Source organism: Meriones unguiculatus, chromosome 5 (assembly GCF_030254825.1).
Source record: "Meriones unguiculatus strain TT.TT164.6M chromosome 5, Bangor_MerUng_6.1, whole genome shotgun sequence".
Classification (NCBI taxonomy): domain Eukaryota; kingdom Metazoa; phylum Chordata; class Mammalia; order Rodentia; family Muridae; genus Meriones; species Meriones unguiculatus.
In genome coordinates this window covers 114,614,682-114,635,176 of record NC_083353.1, presented here as the reverse complement: position 1 = coordinate 114,635,176, position 20,495 = coordinate 114,614,682, and the positions used below count along the sequence as shown (strand labels likewise).

The 20,495-nt window shown below is 47.7% G+C and overlaps 1 protein-coding gene and 1 long non-coding RNA gene across 2 annotated transcripts in view; one reads left to right on the top strand and one right to left on the bottom strand.

Moving 5' to 3' along the window:
* The window catches only part of Vwf (von Willebrand factor), a 126,668-nt gene that overhangs the window by 105,431 nt on the left and 742 nt on the right, over positions 1-20,495 (bottom strand). Inside the window, exons 2-6 of the mRNA XM_021636960.2 lie at positions 19,562-19,616; positions 18,593-18,757; positions 8,895-8,997; positions 8,434-8,642; positions 3,127-3,251 (exon numbers count right to left, since the gene is read on the bottom strand). Coding sequence (XP_021492635.1) covers positions 3,127-3,251; positions 8,434-8,642; positions 8,895-8,997; positions 18,593-18,757; positions 19,562-19,616 — 657 coding nt within the window. The remainder of the gene's footprint in view (positions 1-3,126; positions 3,252-8,433; positions 8,643-8,894; positions 8,998-18,592; positions 18,758-19,561; positions 19,617-20,495) is intronic.
* LOC132654297 (uncharacterized) lies at positions 293-10,209 on the top strand. Its single transcript, XR_009591963.1, has 2 exons — positions 293-438; positions 9,857-10,209. It is a non-coding gene; the product is annotated as an uncharacterized LOC132654297 (long non-coding RNA).

Sequence of the window (20,495 nt, the reverse complement as noted above, 5' to 3'; positions counted from 1 at the left end):
AAGACGACCGGTTCTCACATCTATCCAAAGCAGTCGCAGGCCAGCACAGCCTCCCCGTGCCAACTGGCCCTTGACCCAAAGGTCATCCGCTGGTGAAAGACACCGAATTAACAGACACAATTTCTAAGCCTGGGACCCAGCGGGAATAAGAAGACAGAAGAGTCTAAAGATCACATTAATCACCTCCCAAGAGACGAGTCACTGAGAATCCCAGCCAATGAGGGAGCCCAGGCTGTGGGCACACACGATCTGATTGGCTAAGGGAAGAGTACAATTCTCTGGGTAAACAACCTGAAACTGTGGGCTTGAAGGAGTTCGTGCCTCAGGGAGGTGGTGGGTGTTTGGAGCCTCTACCTGAACCAACAACCAAGTACTTAGTATCTTAAGCTGTTCCCAGGACTCTGGTTAGCAAGGACGTTAACGCACCCAGGAGACAAGGTGAGTAGCGACGCGCAGCTGGAGCCTTAAAATGTGTCCCCGGAGATTAGCAAAGCTGCTTCTACGCACACCTTTGTCTGCCTTGAACAAAGCACCCAGTCTTTCCCTCCTCAGCTCACCGTCAGTATCGGGTTCTCTCCAGGAAAAGTCTGTCTGCACCTCCCACTAACGCCGCCGCCTAAATGGGATTGTTCCTTGAATCTCTGAGGGTGAGGACCATCTGTCAGGCCCTTGCTCTTTGCAGCCTGTGTTTGCAAAGTCAAACAAAACAAAATATGCTCTGCAGGACCTGCTGCTCCCAGGCCCTGTCTTGAAAGGACCCGGAGAGCCACCAGCCAACAACAAAACTCTAATTTAAAAACACAAAGGGAAAAATGAGAAAAGTCTCCCTTGCATGGTAGCTTGAATGAATCTGAAATTTGTCTGGGAAGTCAAGCGTCACTAGAGGAAGGGATTGTCTCTCCCCCTGGCCTATTTGGGTGTGTTGATGTGCTGGACTTCCTGCTTTCCTTCTAGCCTGTCCTGAGCTGTGCTCAGCTACCCCAAAAGAAACCAGTTATAACTGGGAGGAAAACAAAAATAGTTTGGGGATCTTATGCCTGTGGTTCTGTATTTGCTGGGGCTCTGCTCCCCACCTCCACTCTCAAAGCATATCTCCCCTGTGGGACAAACAAGACAACGGGAGAATACCAGAGCTTGCATCAGCAGCAGGAGCATCAGACTTATAGAGTTGAGCACTAGTTCATCATCATCATCAGACTTATACAGTTGAGGACTAGTAGGGTAAATACTCATGCAAGGCAGTGACCTTTCTCTTAGTCCTTTCAATGGCCCTGGTAGGTCCTTGGTTTGTTTGTTTGTTTTTGTTTTTTGCAAGACAGGGTTTCTCTGTGAGGCCTTGGTTATCCTGTTTTTGTAAAAGAGACTGGCCTTGAACTCACAGAGATCCACCTGCCTCTGCCTCCCTGAATTGCTGGGATTACAGGTGTGCACCACTGCGCCCTGCTCCGCAGGTCCTATTTCTAAGCCTTTTTCACGTGTGTGAAAACTGAGGGTTGGAGAATAAGAAGCATGAATTACAAAGAATAAGTGACTGACTCAAACCTACCCATTAGCACAATGCCCTATTGTTTGCTTTTCTGTGGCTGTGAGCAAACCAAAAGCAATGTGAGGAGGAAAGGATTTATCCTAGTCTGCAAGCAATGGTCCATCACTAACCAAGGAAATGCCCCATAGACAAGGCCACAGGCCTATGTTATAGAGGCGATCCCTCAATTGGGGTTGCCATTTCTAGGTGACTATGGTTTCTGTCAGGTTGAGAAAAACTGACCAGCACAACCAACCACCGGTAAGAGAATCTCAAGGGTTCACCCCGTCAAGGACAAATATCAGACATTTCAAGCCAGGGGAAAGAGGAAACCCCCGCTTCTGCTCAAAGCACAGTCCTCTTGGTGCTCAGTTTGCCTTGTTAGCAGTCCTGGCCACACGCCCCGTGACTACACGGGGCCTAGCACCATTGAATCCCTGGAAGCACAAGGAAAAATGGCTTTTGGAATGGGCTTGTTTATGAGGTGGAAGTTGTATGATTAACAGTGTAGGTCGATACATTTAGCATCAGGATATTCTCCTGAGTCTGACATGCTCCTGGCTTCAGAGGTTCAAGGTGCTTTATGACAATAACAAAGACCCGTTAGATGAATGAGCAGCTAATAATGAAGCTTTCTCATGCTAAGCTGCTGTGTTGGTGAGTGTCTATTGTTGTTCTTTCTAACATAGAGGATTCATCTACTTATGTGCAGATTTGGGCGAATTCGGCTTCAACCTAAGAAAGATTCTTACTGTTGTTGGGGAGATTGTTATAGTCCCTAGCTAATACCACCTAAAATATGTGTCCCCATGCATTGAATATTTTTGAGACCTATTAACTTCAGCAATGATGTACACAATAAAGAATTGAAGGACTAAAAGGACCCTTAAGAATCTTGTGATGGCCGAGCTCGATGGTGCATGCCTGTAATTCCAGCACCCAGGGAGGCAGAAGCAGGAGAATTGCTGTGAGTTAGAGACCAGCCTGGTCTACAGAGAGAATCCAGGACAGCCAAGGCTACAAACCCTGTCTCAAAAACAAACAAACAAACAAACAAGAATCTTGTGATGTCTAGTTCCTGAAGAAGGAAGGATACAAGGACCTGTGGGCAGAGGGATGTGGGCAATCCTTTTGCAGGTAGATTGATGTGGGTGACCCTTTTGTAGATAGAGTGCTGTGAGCAGTCCTTCCTTTGCTCTTAGGCTATGTAAGATTGACACAGCAGTATTGACCTACCTATACCAGATAACAGATACCAGCACCTTCGTCCAGGCATTGCCAGCTTCCAGGATTATAATAATTTCCAATGTCTGGCATCCTGTGTTTTGTTATTGCCCCACAAGGTGGGGAAGACACTGAGCATACCTACTCACTTTTAAAGAAAGTACAAAGCCAAGGGAAATATTAGAATTAGACAGAATTCTAACCAAAATAAGTTTTCAATTAAAAAAAAGAAAGCATGAGCACTCTGTATTGAACAGACAGACAGATCCATTTCTCACTCAACCCCTGAAGACAGAAAGAAACAATGATCCCAAATCCCTTGCCTTAATTCCAGGAGTCACACCATGCAGACCAGGTCCAGGACAGACTGTACCCACCTTCTGCATGTCCTCAGAGGAGCTGCTGCAGTTCCTGCTGGGAGGAGATGCCCGTTTACACCGCTGCTCTCCGCTACTCAGGGCCCAGGAGTTGGCAAAGTCATAGGGATCTGAGGTCAAAGTCCCTGCAGAGAAAAGTTTCCAGGAAAGGACACTTCAGTTAAACCTGTACCAAAATTTCTGCATGAAAGCTATGAGCCAGTGGTTACCTGAATCAGGCTCCTAGATTAGAACTCAGGCATTTGGACCATAAGCATTTTATACAGTGATCGCCACAGTGCATGGGTGGTGGAGCTCAGCAAGTAATGAGTTGGCCAGCCGTGGATGGAGGGATAGATACAATAAAGGAAATGACATGAAAGATGATGAGGATGTCATCAAAGAAGCTTCTTTGTGCACCAGGCATTATTACAGAAATTCACAAAACTGATCAAAATGCAGAGAACATCTGACCATGGGGCACTGTGTCGGTTTGAATCGGGATGGCCCCTGTCGACCCATGTGTTTGAATGCCTGGTCCGTAGGGAGGGGCACTATTAGGAGGTGTGGCCTTGTTGGAAGAAGCGTGTCACTCTGGAGGCGGGCTTTGAGGTCTCCTGTGCTCAAGTTATGCCCAGGGCAGCACACAGTCTCCTTCTATTGCCTGGGAGCTAAGATGTAGAGCTCTTGGCTCCTTCTCCGTCACAATGTCTGCCTACACACCACCATGTCTGCCTACACACCGCCACATCCTGCCTTAATGATAGCAGCCTGAGCCTCTGAAACTAAGCTAGCTCCATGTAAATGTTTTCCTTTGGAAGAGCTGCCATGGGCATAGTGCCTCTACAGCAGTAACACCCTAAATAATACAGGTGTTCAGCCCCAACTGATACAATCTTTAGATTGTAAGATGTCGGTGGGCACTGTGGGAAGGTATGTCTCTGTATTTTCAATTGTTAATTCTGTACTAGCAGAGAGCTATGGCCCACCACCATCTCATGTTTTGTAAATATTTGATCTTCCCTCACCTGCCTAAGGCAATTTAGAATTGTATCTGATTGGCTTTAGTAACGAGCTGACAGCCCATAGCTGAGCAGGAAGTAGAAGGTAGGTCTTCCAGAGAAAGGGATGATGGGAGAAGATCGGAGCTGGGAGATTCAGCCAGCAGACACGAGTAAACAGACATGAACGGGGCAGAGAGGTAAAGAATTAGCCATGTGCTGGGTCATGGGCTGGAGAGGCCAGGTTAAGTCAGATGAGCTGAGGATCTGCCCCGCTAAAACGCCTAAGCTTTAAAATATTAAAAAGACTCCGTGTCATTATTTTAATCCACTGGCGGGTCCAAAACAGCCTTGTAAGAGACAGAAGACCAGGAAGTCCATCGTGAGAGGGTGTCTTCTATATGTGACAGAGAAGATGCACCCATGAAATTTCAAAAGTATGACTGCCTGAACAAGACCAGGACAGTGACAACACAAGTGACGTGCCAACATGGATGGAGGAACTCTGACCAGGTCTAACCTTTACATGAAGAAATAGAAGCAATTCATGACTGATGAGAGAGGAAGAATCAGTCTTCTCTAAGAATGAGGCCCCTGTAGGCTATTCAGTCGTTAAGTAGTCAGCCCTAAACAAACACACATCTGAGCAACACTAGACGGACTCAGCAGGAGGGGTGTGCAGGTGTGTGTGAATCCCAATAAAGAAGAGGTCATAGGAGGGAAGGGAGGACACACAAAAGGATTTGGAGGAGAGAGGGAAAGTAGAAATGGTATCTAGTGCTCACAAATGAACTTCTCAAAAGCTCTGCTTGGATGAACTTAATATTCAAAATATTTAAAAAGAACGATGATGAGGGTGATGCCATCCGCCCCCACTTCGCCATGCCTTGGAATGCCCTGCCCCTTGTACGGACCACTTTCTCTCTTCTTTGTCGTGGTTTTACTATAAAATGCCCTCCTCCCCACTCTCATGTGATCAAGTGTTGGTCCTAAACAAGCGGGTTCTGGAGACTTTCGGAGATGGAAGTGATTCACTCGAAGTGTGTTCTTGCCCTGACTCATGTCTGCATTCCTCCTCTCTGCTTCCTATCTGCCATGACATGAGAAGCCTCCTCCCCTACACATTCCTGTCTGCCATGCTGTTCTGCCTTGGCACAAGGACTTGGGTTAATGGAACTGAGAACTATGGACTGAAATCTCTGAAGCTGTGAGCTCAAAATAAATCCTTCCTTCTCTAACTTGTTGGTGAAAGGGTCAGACTAACTTTGTAACCTATATGTCTTCTAAAGCCTATAATTTTGAGTTTTAGGTCCAGGTTAAGCTAAAGCCTCTTAGTATCTTTCCAGAGAATGGAGGAATGTGACCCTATCTGTGAGGACAGATATTAAAAAAAGCGAGCAAGCAATGACCTTCACTCAGAAAAAAGAACGACCAGACCCTTGTCTTCAAGATAGTGTTTCTTAGCAACCAACCCAGATGGCCTCAGTCCTTCTTCTGAGTAGCTCCTGACCTCCAGCCAAAAGCCTGCAGCCCTGATCCTCAAGATGAGCTAACCTCCCCCCACCTTTAATTGCAGCTGCATCCACACTTGGCAGGACTGGCCAAGCTTGAGCACCTAAGACTAACCAATTATCTTACTTTATAGCTTCCTCATCTAATCCTAAATTGCCAAGATTGCAACTTCAAAATTCTCGTGCTTTGTCTTTTAAAAACCCAAGGCCTTTGTCTCCTGGTGCCACTCTTTGCTGACTGGCAGGGGTGACCCCATTGTGCAATGGTTAAAATAAACCTCCTGCGATTTTGCAACGATGAGATCTGGTCTCCTGAGTTCTCTTCATCGCTTCTAAAACTTAGGCTCTTGCTGGGCCTAACATTGGTTCAGGTGTTTTGTCATAGAGATGAGCCCAGCAACTAACCTATTCTTACCATGCCAACTGTCCTCCACTCATTCCTGGAGACAGAGCCCAAGAACAACCAGCCTTTCTGAACCAGCTCTCCTTCCTTCCCCCATCCCAGCCTGCTGGTTGTATGTGCCCCAGAAACAAACAAACAAACAAACAAACAAAAAACTCTTTTTTCTTTGGGCTCCTTTTCAGCCCCAACTTTCTAAGATCTTTGAGCTAGTACTCATCTTTGAGCTCCTTAGTCAAGAGTACAGATTGTCTTAGCTCTGCCTTCAGATACAGTGGATTCTGGATGCACAGAACACTTGTGTGAAATGAAGGTAAGGATCGGTGCACCCAGTAACTGCATCTTCCAATGTCCAAGCGCTTTTGTGCTTGTAGCATTCATGCTGTTGTCGGCTGCCACAGGGGACTGAAAGACCTACACAGCCTGGAACAAAGGCACTGTCTAATAGCCATGCTGAATATTTATTATGGCATTAGTCTCTGTCTGCTCTCTTTTTTACTATTGAGGTAGCAATCTCGTATGTAGCCAGGCCTGGAAGGGTGATTCGGTGTCAAGGAGTGAACATGGGAATGAAATAAACTGTCTCTATGGAAAGAAAAGAGAAGCCTTTATGACTAGTTAGCGTCTAGGGTTTAATGAGTAGTAAAGGAACTCCTCCTTCAATGATGTGCTCATTTTTAAAACCTATACATATTACACAGCCAATTACGTGATTCAGCTGGAGGTCTTTGCAGAAGGTGCTTTTCTGGGATTGCCTGGGTGGGGCCTGTGTGCATCTACATGTATCCGAAACAGACAAGTAGAGGGAAATCAGATGCAGGGACACACCGGGAGAGAGCTCAGAATGTCACAACTGCAGGTCAAGGGGGGCAGCAGCACCTGGAGAGCCAACGAACAAAGCCTCTCCTAGAGCTTGTGGAAGGCCCTGACTTAGGATTCTGGTCCCCAGAACTGTGAAGCAATGGGCCTCTGTGACTGGAAGCCAGCTGGTTTGTGGTGTTAGAAGCCAGAGAAAACCCAGTGAAGAGAACTAGAATTTGTATGGTGTGCACCGTGTACTAGATTCTGGGATAGGTGCTCTTCAGCACCCACTCACATCACATGGGCTGGGCATCTTAGGAAGGAGGAAGATGAGAAGGAACATGTGGATGAGGAAGATTCCTCTACCAGCTGGTGGGGTCAAGGCTGCTCCCCTCATCCTGGGTCTTTAATTCCTTATTCGTACAGAATAAGGAATTAAAAGTTAGAGTGGGTGACCTCAAAAATCTTTTTCAGCTCTGATTTTTGTACAGTATGAAACTTTATGGCTAAATATAAAGTGAACCAGAAGGGTGTCCAATAGATGGAATTACAAATATTAGTTAAGTTGGGGAAGGGAGGAGGATCTCAGAGACCAAGAAACAAAGCAAGCTGAGACTCTCAGAAGTCAGAAAACAAGGTTAAATGTTTGGAGACAAATAATGTTGAGACTGAACTGAGAACTGAACTAATAAATCATTTTCTGGGGATGGTTCCAAAAACATCACTAAGATGTGTTGGACTTTTGCCAACACATACTACTTTCTTACCCATAGTGTAAGTCATATATATATGTCCTACAATAAGAAAGAAAAATATCTGAGAACTTGGACTTCCTTTTCCAATAAAGTAGGTTAGAAAAGTCTGAACAACACTACTGCAGTGTACAAACAGGCTACTGAAGTCACAGTGAACTTCAAAAGGAGTAGGCAGAATTCTGAGATAGAGAAAGAAAAATGAGGGGAGGAGAAGAGGAAGAATAACAAGGATAAATGGGGAGGACAGACAAGGCTGCTGGACGCTGAGTATGAGACCGAAGGCAACCATCTTTCCAAGTGAGAGTCTTGAATGTGCATGATGGGGGAGATGGAGCTAAGACCCTGTTATGAAGGTGTGATTTTCCAAGGATACGCCCTCTGAGAAAGCTGACATGAAAAGCAACCTACTCTGAGAACAGAAAAGCAAAAGCTTGCTTCCTTGACCTGGGTTCAGGATAGGAGGGAAGGAAAGTCTCCCCTGAGAGCATGAGGTAAGGAGAAAGCCTCATGTGGGTTCGAGATTCAGATTTATGTTAGTATTCAGCCAAGTATGGCAGAGCATACCTTTAATCCCAGCCCTTGGGAGACAGAGGAAGGCAGATCTCTCAGTTTGAGGCCAGCCTGGTCTACAGAGCAAGTTCCAGGACAGCCAGGGCTACACAGAGAAACCCTGTCTCAAAAAAAATTTTTTAAATAGAGTCAGTAATTCAATGCAGATTGCAAATTTAACATAAAACACTTCTAAAAAATGATCTGACAGTCCATAATCATAAGGCACGGAATCAATGGACTATGAACAGAAGTCAGCAGACATCAAATTAGCAAGTTGAAGGCTCCAGATACTTCGAGCAACAGCTTACCTTCCTGCGTCCTAAAGTCATCTTCAGCAAAGATGTTAAAGTCACCACACAGCCCACAGGTCTTGTTGAAGTGTCTGTCTGACATCAGGACCTGGAAGTTGCCATCACCATCAATTCTGGCCACAAAACCAAAGGCCTCGCTGGAAAGCTTGAAGTACCCAGCCTCACGTTCTAGGTAGAGTCCTTTGGAGGCATAGGGCATGTCGATGCTAAAAGACAAAGGGCAAGCTCGCTGGGCTTCTGATATCTTTTCAGGATGTCCCCAACCCTTCCTACCCAACCCCAGCTTATAGGCTTCACACAGTGAAGCACAGTGGTGAGGCTCTAGACCAGTGCTGCAGAGACCTGGCCCTTTGGGCACCTACAATTCCTGTGTCTATGCCCCAGTTTCTACCTTAAATTATGATGGAGTGAAAAGCATATGAGAAGAGCCCTGGGGTCCTTTCCAGCTTCTGACTTACCTTTGGTCTCCCTGCATTACGGTGCCATTGACAAACAAATGGATGTCAAAAAACTCCCCAAGATACACAGACAGGCTCACTCTCTTGCCATCTTGGAAGTTCCCTGAAAGGAAAAAAAAAAAAAAAGTGCCACCCAAAATTAACAAGTGCGTTCTTAACGCCTTCTGTACTCTCCACGAAAAGCTTCTCCTGAAAGACTCAACAGAAGAGCAGCAAAAAACCCTGACACCCCCAGTCCCTCATCTTACTGTTTGTGTAAAAGTACTAAGGGCTGACACATGGCCATAGTGGACTCCCAAAGGCATGATGGTGCCCTTCTGGAAGTTTGTCATCTTGGTGTAAAAATAAGACTCAACGTTGTATGATCACAAGTAGACGTAGTGTGAGCTGTTGATACACAGCTCTTCAGCACAGTGTGGCCATCTTAGGAGACTCCCAGCCAGAACAGTATGTGTTGTTCGATTAAAATGGAGATTCTAGTCCCACTGTTTAACTATACATGGTTTCTCTGTGAGAAATTTAAAGAGTGTGGGGGAACTTTAATAAGGACTCAATAAGTTACTGATATTTGTCTATGGCCAAACACATGGTAAAATGGTCTCTGTCAATGGTCTGGCTGTGAGGGGCAAACACAGATGCAGCAGTAAATGGAAGCTGGGATGAAAGGGTGTGAACTGACCAGGAATTTTTTCACAGCTTTCTCAAAGCTTAACCTGTGAGGAACACAAAGTCTAGGCTGTTGGCTGTCAAAGATAACAAACTGTATAGGAGATGAAACAGAAGGGTCCATGGAGAACCTGCCTCTGGAGCCCTGGGAAAAGAGAAATTGGAGGAAGTAAGAAGGGAAGCCAGTGTAGACAGGTCACCTGTGTGCCATAGGGCTCCTGAGAGGGAAGGGCACAGAAATCAGATGGAAGGCTAGCCTTGGAAATGAGTAAATACATCTTCATCTTCTCCTGCAGGGATGGAAGCTATGGCCTCCAGCTCCTCAGCAAAAGAACAGCAAGGAAGCGTGTGGAGCCTCGGCCATTGGAGACTTGGGAGGGTCTGTTGATTTGAGGTGTTGCCGCCACAGTCAGGACCACTGAAGAAGTGAGCCTCCTTACCCATGAAGAGGCCACGATGCGCAGAGTGTCACTGTTGGGGGTTGGTCTGGCGCTATGTATTTGTTATTTGCTGGCTCCCCAAGATCTGGTTACACCCCAGAGGAGCACATTCCCACACACACCAAGTGACGCTGTGTAACTTTGCCCCCCACCTTCATCATACGTCATTAGCCAATAAAGCAGCTGACACCTGGGCTGGACCGAAGAGAGATAAGAGGGAATGAGGTTCTTGGGTTTGGGGTCTGAGAAAGACCACAAGGTGGGAAAAAGAGAGGGAGCAGAAGATGTAACAGGAGGAGAGGAGGCTGGAGAGAAGGAAGTCACAATGGAGCAGGATAGACCAACAGAACGTAGCCATGAGGACAGGCTGATGGAACAAAAGCAGCACAGACAGGACAACTTATTGGCACTGAGAGAAAGCAAAATAGCTTAGAGGGTTGATAATGTGCCCAGCTCTAGGGCTTCAAAGTTTATAAAAGAAACTATAGTCACTCTGTGTCTATATCAATTATTTGGGAACTGGCCAGGGTAGAGAAGCCTCCAAGAGTCTAATAACTTTACCACAACACCTCACAGCAACACTGCCAGGATGAAATAGAGGTGCCAAGCTCATTAAACCAAACACAAAGGGCCGTCAGTTTAGACTGAGCTTCTGAACCAGACCAAACCAAAAACAGGAAACTAGAATGCACATCTGACCTTCTGAGGAAACAGGAGAGAGCTATTGAGATGACTCAGCGGGTAAAGCCTTGCCTGTTGCTAAGCCTGGCAGCCTGAGATGGGTCCCCAGGACCCACATGGCAGAAGACAAGAACCGACTCCCACAAGCAGTCCTCCTGCCTCCACACATGTGTGGCACACGTGTGCACACGTGAGTAAATAAACAAGTAAATTAATGAAGCAAGAGAAGGAGGCAGATGGAGAAAAGGAAGGGAAGAAAAAAGGAAAGGGGAGAAGGGAGGAAAGAAAATATCCCTAAATAGCCAGTAGCTGCTTTAATGACACAAGGAAATCAACTGTTCATCACAGCCTTCTGTGTCTCAGCCCTTCTCAGTCTGAGATCCCACCCTCCTCCCCTCAGCGCATTCCATTTTACAGAATGATTCTCGAATAGCAAACAAAGCCACCTCCAAGCTCCTAATTGTCCTCATTTAGCCCTGTCCCACATTTCTAAGCTTTGGAGGCCTGGCCTGCTCTGCATTTTTACCGAGAACATTTTTTTTTTAAGATTTTTTTTTTTTTTAATTTCATGTATGTGTGAGAGGTTTAGGGGTGGGTTGGCGTGTGTCCTCTGCAAGCACAGGTTGGGCTCTTAACTGCTGAGCCATCTCCTCAATCTGAGAGTAGTTCTAAAGAGCATAAGTCTCTGGCAGCAGAAGTCAAGGCGATGGCAATCCAGGAGCATAGGTGACAGGCAGATTAGACAGTCCCGGCAGTGGAGTCTCAGTGGGACGTGTATGGGTACCCTATTGCTCTAGCTTCTCGACATGCTGGGAAATGGCCATGTGAAAATGGTTTTAAAAGACAAACAGCATCAAGTTCCATGGCGTAAGCCCTCTCAAGGATCTTTCCCATCCCTAAACATTTACTATAGGTCCAAAGCCAAAACCCATCCCAGGCTCGCCTGAGGCCTACACTTCCAACACTGCACACCCATGGAGCCTGCGATGAGGCAGAGCAAGGACCTCCTGTCTCCTTTCCTCTGGGTGTCCTTGACCTTTTTGACCTCCAACCTGTCTCCTCATCAGTCTGTTCTTCCCTTCCATCCTCAACCTCACAGTGAAGGTGGACAAGGAACACCTGTCTCTGTTTCTTGGGAAACCCCACCAGGTGCCAACAGCACCTTCCTCCTGGGAACAGGAAAGGGTTCCCCATGGGCTCTCTTTCTTGCAGGCTCTCCCTCCTTCAGGGGACTCAGGAAAACTAGTGGGAACAAATGAACCGTGGAAGGTGTGGCTAGGGGTGGTGCCGGGAAATGCAGAGGGAACAGCTGGGCAGCTGGGGAGGTGCCACGGCCGTGGAGGTCTGGACCAACAATTCTTCCTGGCTTTCAATGATGCCATAGAAAGCTCGTCACTGTCATTGCCTAGAAGGCTGGGCCAGCCCAGAAGAAAATCAAATGAGGAGGCCCCCAGAGCCACATTGGGGAGCATGAGAGCTCCCACCCTTCTCAAGAGAAGAATGAAGAATGAGGGTGCATTCATTGAGGAGAAGTAAGAGAAGGAGGAGGAGGAGATCAGTTTGATGTACAGTTAAAGAAAGCCTGGGGAAAATAGACACAAAATCAAGATAAAGTGATGTATGTGATCCCAACACTCAGGGAGGCTAAAACAGGAGGATCACAAGTTCCAGGCCAACCTGAACCACATAGCATAACTCTGTCTAACACAAAAGAAAAAGTGGATCAGCAGTTTCAAAGTTACCTTACATGTAAATTGATAGGCAAGGCGACAAACGGGCTTTGTATAATAAAAGCTGTGGAACGTGGATCCCCCAGGTGGTGGCCCTGAGAGCCACCTGTCCCTCATCACAGAACTTTTGAAGACTTGTCCCTGGCCCAGGAAAGAGCAGAATCAGGGAGGCCAGAGGACAGCCGGCCAAATACTGTCAGAGTAGGCCAGACGTGAATAGGAGCAGGTCAGAGCTGGTGTCCCAGGATCTTCGCCTACTGCTAGAATTTGGGGTCCTGGGTGGAGAGTTTAGGTTATAGTAACGAGGCCTCATTTCCTACTCAGAGACAAGTGGAAATTAACAAGGTAGGGACAGGGGTGGGTTTACTACTGTGACCTTCAGTAAAGGCAGAGAACCTATGGAGCTCCCAACCTCCCAATCCTGAGGAGGATTCATAGCAGCTGGCCCACAGCAGGAGTGGACAGAGGATTGGGAGGTGTTTAAAAGGACACACTATGAGCGAGCTGGGAGGATCTGAGGCCGTCTAAACAAGTGGCTCCTTAGTTTCACAGTCAGAACACCCTTTTCTTAATGACCCAGCACACTCACTCACACACACACACACACACACACACACACACGCACACGCACACACACACACGCGCGCACATGAACACACGCATACACGCACACACGCATACACGCACACACATGAAAACACTTCTGTTTTCAGAGTTTCTGTTTTCACTCTTACCATATGCCACCCCTCTGAAGTTTTCTGGCATTTACTGTTCTTTGCAAATGCTGGATACACCCCATGGCTTCTAGCTCAGTTTGAACAACACTGACCTGAACTCTCGCCCCTTCCTCCCTTCCTCCCTTCCTCCCTTCCTCCTTTCCTCCCTTCCTTGCTGGCTTCCTTCCTTCCTTTCTTTTTAAGAGACAGCATCTCACTCTGCAGCAAAGGCTTGAATTCGAGGTCCCCTTACTCTTTCCCATACTGAGATTGTGTGCATGTACCACCAGGCCTGGGTAGATTGGTAGCATCTTACAACTGGAAAAACTGAGGCTTAAATATAAAATCTGATCTTGCCACCATTGGCACTGGAGGCTGGCTACCTTACTGAGAAGCAGAAGTAGCAATGGCCCAGCCACACCGTCTAGATGTCTGTAGCATGAACCCCAGATATGATCCTCCAAAATGTACCCAGAGACTGCCAGTTGTCGTCTGGTGGGGAAACCACTCCCACTAAGAACACTATTCATCTGGAGCACAGCAGATTTCCTGAACCCAAGCTCAAATGTCCTTTTGCAATATAAACCACCTAACTAAGCTCTCTCTGCATGGTAGATTCACCAAACCACAGACACTGATGGAAACCTTAAATCCCCTCCATTTCCTTTGCCTCCTTCCCTTGCTACAGATACCGTGCAGCCATTAGAAAAACATGGCATTCGAAGTGACCCCAGAAGGGAACCCCATATATCATGGGAACCTCCAAAAAAGCACTTCCTAGCACCACTGGAGAAAAAAGGGGGGCTTCCTCCCACCCAAGAAGAGAGGCAAAGCCTCCTGGATCTTCCCAGGCTTCCAGCTGGCCTCGAACTCATTGTACCAGATGCTCTATGGGCAGTGAGCCTTCATCCCTCACCCCATGAGTGGGAGCAGGAGGCCTCCTGCCCCATCAGAAGCATATAGGAAGCTTGAACCAGGGTGAGTCCTGGGGGTCACTCTCAGATATTGCAAGCAAGCCTTCAGTTACTTGTGGCTCTCCTTGGGCTAATTTGGGAGCCAGATCTTATCACCATGATGTAGGAAGACAGGGCTCTACAGAACAGGAGGAAGAATAACTCCCCTGTCTCTCTGTGGCCCCTGTGCTGACTGTGGAAGACATAAAGCCTTGGCTTGGGCCCCCAATCACAGACATAAACACTTAACTCAGGAAATGAACAAGGCCCACAAACACCCAGACAGGAATATAAGTGACTTAGAATCAAGGAAACAGGATGTCACTGGAGAACAATTGAGAACAAGGTAATCCTAGATCTATAAATGAAACTCGGGTTCCAAAGCCCAGGCTCCAGCCTGCCTCCCACACTCCACTAATACCAGCAGGCAAAGGAACCACCAATCTTTCTGATGTTACAGTAGGATTTGGATAAAAACGCAATCAGTCTACAGTAAAGTACGTTTACAACTGATTCTGATCAGCAGCTTCCAGAAAACTGACCCTTGACAGGAGCAAGTTGTCATGAGAAAAGAATCATAAACCAGCGGAGAATCAACTGGTGCATCCAGAAATACATGGTCCCTCCTTGGATCTCAAAGTTTCTCCTGGGTACTGAAACCAGGAAAAGAGTGGCCCACGAGGCTGGGCCTCTGCTACAGTCCTGTGTGGTGGCAGGAGGAGGTTACCATGAAAGAGAACCTGACCTTGACAGAAGCACGCAGAGGCCAGCAGTGTGTGACTCTTTGATGAATTCAATAACCGGACATCCTATGGTGACCCGGATACTTTTGTAACTTCGTTTGGGTAACAGGCCATGTTTTTTAAAGAGCTGATCTCACCTAAGCCTGACAGAGCCTGAACTGTAAAGACGAGGAGGCTGGAGAGACTGCCATTTCCCTGGGGACTCTGATGGGGAAGGGACGTGAGTGTATGGCTCTTCCTATGTTCCCGTCTCCTCATAGGGGAGCAACCTAATCTAGGTACTCCTTCACACAGGCTCCTTTTCTAGACGGCTCTAGAGCCCACTAAGTTGACACCCCTTTAACCTCTCCACCCTGATGTTTGAGTAGGGGGACCTCCACTCAAGATACACGCTGGGGTTACCTGAGTGGCAGGCCTGAGTTCCTGCCTTCCTGGTTGGGGCAGGAAGAAATTCTGCTCTCCTAAACCAGACCCTAGCTGTTGCCTCTGGGGCAAGATGGGACCCCACAGCACCGTGTTCAGAATGGTGTCCACAGCTTGTCACACTCCAAGAGTGTCTCTGGCCCTTTGCAGCGCCTGCCTTGTTACTGTCACCCAGGCTGCCCAGTTCTAGGAATGGCCCCCAGGCTCGTAGATTTGAATGCTTGGTCATTAGGGAGTGGGGCTACTTGACAGGGATTTGGAGGTGTGGCCTGTTCGAGCAGGTGTGGCCTCATTGGAGGAAGTGTGTCACTGGGGTTTCAAATGCTCAAGACAGGCCCAGTAGCTCTCTCTTCCTGCTGCCTGTAGATCCAGATGTAAAGTTCTCAGCTCTTTTTTCTTTGGTGATAAATAGTGATAGGGAAGTACAAGCTGAAATAAACCCTTTCCTCGCCAAGTTGCTTTGGTCACCATATTTCATTGCAACAATAGTAACCCTAACTAGGAAAACCCTTATGATTCTAAACATTTGGTCCACAGTAAACACTAGCAACCACAGCTGGGAAATTACTAGACATGCAATTCTTGGTCCCATTCCCAAACTTCTGGAGCCAGAACTCTGGGATTAGAACTAAGTAATAGCCTTAGAACTCTTCTGGGTAATCTTGATGCTTCTTGAAGTCAGGAACCATTGCTCAAGCTTCGCCATCACTCCAGCCTAGCTCCTCAAAATGAGCTCTCCCTCCCTCCTGCCCCTTCCCCTGGCTCATGCTACCCCCCAGTGCATGGAAACCTCCCCATCTTCTCCTCGTAACCTAAGCCCCTTACCCAAGACTCCTCAGATGTCACTCATGTGAATTCCTTCCTCTACTACAGTCGTTCTCAATTTTCCTGATGCTGCAGCCCTTTAATACAGTTCCTCGTGTTGTGGTGACCCCAACCATAAAGTATTTTGTTGCTATTCCATAAGTAATTTTGCCACTGTTCTGAATCATAATATAAATATCTGTTTTTTTATGATCTTAGGTGACCCAGTGAAAGGGTCATTTGACCCCCAACGGGGTTGCAGCCAACAGGCTGAGAACCACTGCTTTAGTATACCACAGCGCCAGGTGTCATGGATCCTCCTCCAGTTGGTGTTGAAAGATTCCACTGAACAACAGAAAACAGAGAGGAACGAGATACTGCCTGTGCCCTTGTAGGGCTCCTAGAGAACAGGAAGACAGGGGGATGCTGAAGTCATTCTGTGACTGATTTGCTAACAGAGGTAGGTGGAAAGACAGCCTAAGAAGGGGTCTTAGTTAGGGTTTCTATGGCTGCCATGGAACACCATGACCAAAAAGCAAACAGGGGAGGAAAGGGTTTATTTGGCTCACACTTCCATGTCACTGTTCATCGACAAAGGAAGTCAGGACAGGAACTCAAACAAGGCAGGAACCTGGATGAAGGAGTTGATGTGGAGACTATGGAGGAGTGCTGCTCACTGACTTGTTCTTCACGGCTTTCTCAGCCTGCTTCCTTATAGAACCCAGGACCACCAGCCCAGGGCTGGCACCACCACAAAGGGCCAGGCCTTCCCATATCAATCATTAATTAAGAAAATGTCCTATAGGCTGGCCCGCAGCATGATCTTATGAAGGTATTTTCTCAGTTGAGGCTCTGTGCTCCCAGATGACTCTAGCTTGTGTTAAGTTGACATAACACTAGCCAGTTCAGAGAGCATCTCAGAAGCAGGAGGAAGCCAGGAGAGTTGGTGCACACCTATAACCCCAACATTCAAGAGGCCAAGGCAGGAGGATCTCCACTTCAAGGACAGCGTGGGACACACTAAATGAGGGGACCCTCACAGCCGTGGCACAGTCAGCTTGCCACATTTACAAACAGCATAACACATGCTGGAACCAGAGAACCGCGCGTGGATCCAGAGCATGAATAGGAGAGATACAACCGTGAGAGCCGTCCAACCTATGTGTGAAGCAAGGCCCTGCGTGCTTCCAACCTTGTGCAAGGCTCCTTTCAGCCCTCCCTGGACTAGGTCCTGAGCCTGGGACCTGACCTTGGAATTGCCCATTTATCCCTATATTGATGGGAATGCCACTGGGTCAGTTTAGGGAAAAAAGAGTGATGAGATTGCTCAAAACGGGGAGAAATGCCGACTATACAAGCCTAACAATGTGGGTTTTGACCCACAGAACCCACATCAGTGAGTCCAGCATTCCTAAAGTGATTTGGGAAGTGGAAAGTAGAGACTAACCAGAAGCTTGTGGGCCATCTGGCCTGGAAGACACAGCACAGCGAAAGCAGGAAGAGAGACCCTGACCCCCACACTAGCCATGGCATGCTCACATGTGTATGTATGAGCACATGGACACACACACACACACTAATAATAATTACTATTATTGATTAAGAAACTTAGAGAAACATAATACGTGCTCAAATTCTGTATCCCTAACCCTCCCATCTGTCACTCTGGCTTGTCTTCACTAAGAAGCGCGATCAGGTGGGTTTGACCAGAAACCTCCTGAACCCTGAAACTCCTTTCTGAAGTGCTCTATTAAGGGCCTCACCCATGTCCTTGACTCTGAACATCCTTTTGGAATTTGGGGGTCTGACCCTCTCTCTTGCGCTCTCCTGCCACAAAGCCCCACTGCAGCAGACCCTCTTGAAGTTAAGGCCTTCCTTCCCGGTTCTAACAAGTGTCTCAAAAGGTTCCCTTAACAATATAGATGTTTGTCAATCGCACTTCCCCAAGGCAAAGGGCCCCAGCTTTGCTGGGTTCACAGCACCCTCACTCACATGCTACAACACATTAGTTCTTAGAGTGGCTCACCGGACCCTAGTTCTCTATCACTGCCTCAGCCTTACAGGGCGCCCTCCATTCCTCGTGCAGAGGGAGTGGGTGGAGACTGGAGACAGGGAAGGATGCTGATAGCCTTCTTTGGATACAGTCCCTCATTTGTAAACAGGGATGGTTACACCCACATCCCATGCTGCAGTGAGGATGCAAAGACAACTCAGGTGGACTACCAACACTCTTCGGGTAACTTAGGAGGTGTTCAACCTCTCAATTCTGAAGCCCACGTGTCCCAAAGCTCTTCTACATCATCTTTTTTCCTCTGTGATTCTGGACTCCTGGAATGTTGCCTGCACCCACAGCAATGGACACAACAGCTGGTGTGACACAGATATTCTCCCAGCAGACTGAGGGAAGGTGTCCTGGGAAGGCCCACTGCCCTCCATATTCTCAGAAGTGACCTCTCATCTCAGCTGTGTCATGAGAGTTGTAACCCTCCCCCACCCCAGCTGCCCCCGCTCTGAGATGCCACCATGGGTACCCAGGGCTCACCGAGAATGGAGAAGGAGCGTTGCTGGCAGTCCCCAGCCAGGAGGTAACTGCAGCCCCCTGCGAAGCTGTACATGGTCTCATCAAAAGTGTTGATGAAGTCATCCCCAAAGAGGCTGCATCGGGCCGTCGACGGCCTGTCACGGTTCTTTTCTGTGCAGAGGGTCCCTGAGGGAAGAGGCCACAGGTGACCACAATGGGACCATCAGCCCAAAGTTCTCTGGCCCTATAGAAGAGAGGCTACAACTGACAGAAAGTAGAAACAAAGAAATACTCTCCATTTTAAATGAGGTCCCTTTTCCCTGAGCATGACTCATGTCAATAATAGAAAAACAATCTTCCAGGGCATACATTAATTTTAGTGAGACTTACTGACGCATGCAATGATGCCCATTATACAAAATGTAGAGAATGTGGAAGTGAACCCAAGAGACGTTAGAGTCATCCGTGGTCCATCATTGGGTAGAAACGCAAGTTGGCATTCTGGCAGTTATCTCATTGCTCTGCTTCATGGCACTGGCCAAAGGGCACCACTGCCATTTCCAAACTGGGAATCTCAGTGAGGGAAGAAAGTGAAACAAGTAGTGTAGTGAGAAGGGGGATGGCCTGGAATCCAGAGAACTGTCCTCTGACTTTGGCTCTGTGTGACTCTTGTGTGTCCCCTCTCTGACCCAGACATCCTCACATCTACCAAATGCTGTCTCCAAGGCTTAGGTTCTGTTCTTCCCATCCTGTGCTTCTATCATACGGCACAGTTCCATGCCACCCAGTCTCTGCAGATATGGTGTTTTTGGAGGGGACGTATTTCAGGAACAGGATGCTTTACAGAGCTGTCAGAGGTAACCACTGACCCTTAAAGTCACAAGCTTAACACAAAACCAAGCACGGATGAGCTCTAACACCTCTACTGAGTCCTGGAAGGAGGTGTCCCAGTGGTATGGGGCAAGGGTAAGGAAAATAGTTGGTACCTACCTGGCCAGGTGAGGGCCAAAACAAACAGCCAGATCTTATACCTGGCAGCATTCATCTGCAAAAAAAAAAAAAAAAGGGGGGGGGATTGGGGATAAATAGTTGGTTTTCCCTGCCCAGAGAGATGATTGCCAGAGCATACTGCCGATGCATCCAGTGAGGAGGCTTTTTCTTAGGGCATACATATCCTTAATGGCCCCCAAGCCTCCTTTGAACATGAAAACCTAGTCCCCAACATGCTCCCATGATAGTGCCATGACAGTGCCAGGCCTAAGAACAATCAATCCCGGAGGGCCACACTGCTGAGCGCCTTCCACAGTAGTGTGGAGAAGTGCCAGAACCAGCTCTACTCCCTTCTCCTACTCTCCAGGATGGCCTGAGATCCTGCACCATCTGGAGAAGAGGTGCCACTCAACCATCATACATGGCAACCAACTAGGAAGAGAAGAATCTGGCTTTTTTTTTTTTTTTCTTTTGCTGCCATTGGAACCCAGACTCAGAGACCAGCCAGGGGCCACCGCTTAGAACTTGTTAGTCACCTGCCCTAGGCCATGAGTGCCTTTAGAACAGGGACTGTCTCTCTCACCAACGTCCCCAGAACCCTCAAGGACACTCAGCATCCAGTACACACTCAATAAATGTTTGCTGAACGGCCTTGACAAAGGAACAGGGGTCTAACAGCCCTGGACCTGAGGACATTTCTCTATAATGTGCCTTACCCCACCCCCCACCAGAGAGGACAGACACTCACTCCTGGATGACAGAATATAGTCCCCAACTCTCAGAACCCCTGCCACAGCCCCTCTCTTCTGGAGAAGTTTACAGGAAGCACAGCAGGTGACACCGGAAGTGTGCTGGGGACGACTCTTCCTACACAATGCCCCTTCGGGCCAATGAAGAGGGATAAACCCAGTATCTCATGAATGTGAACAGAACA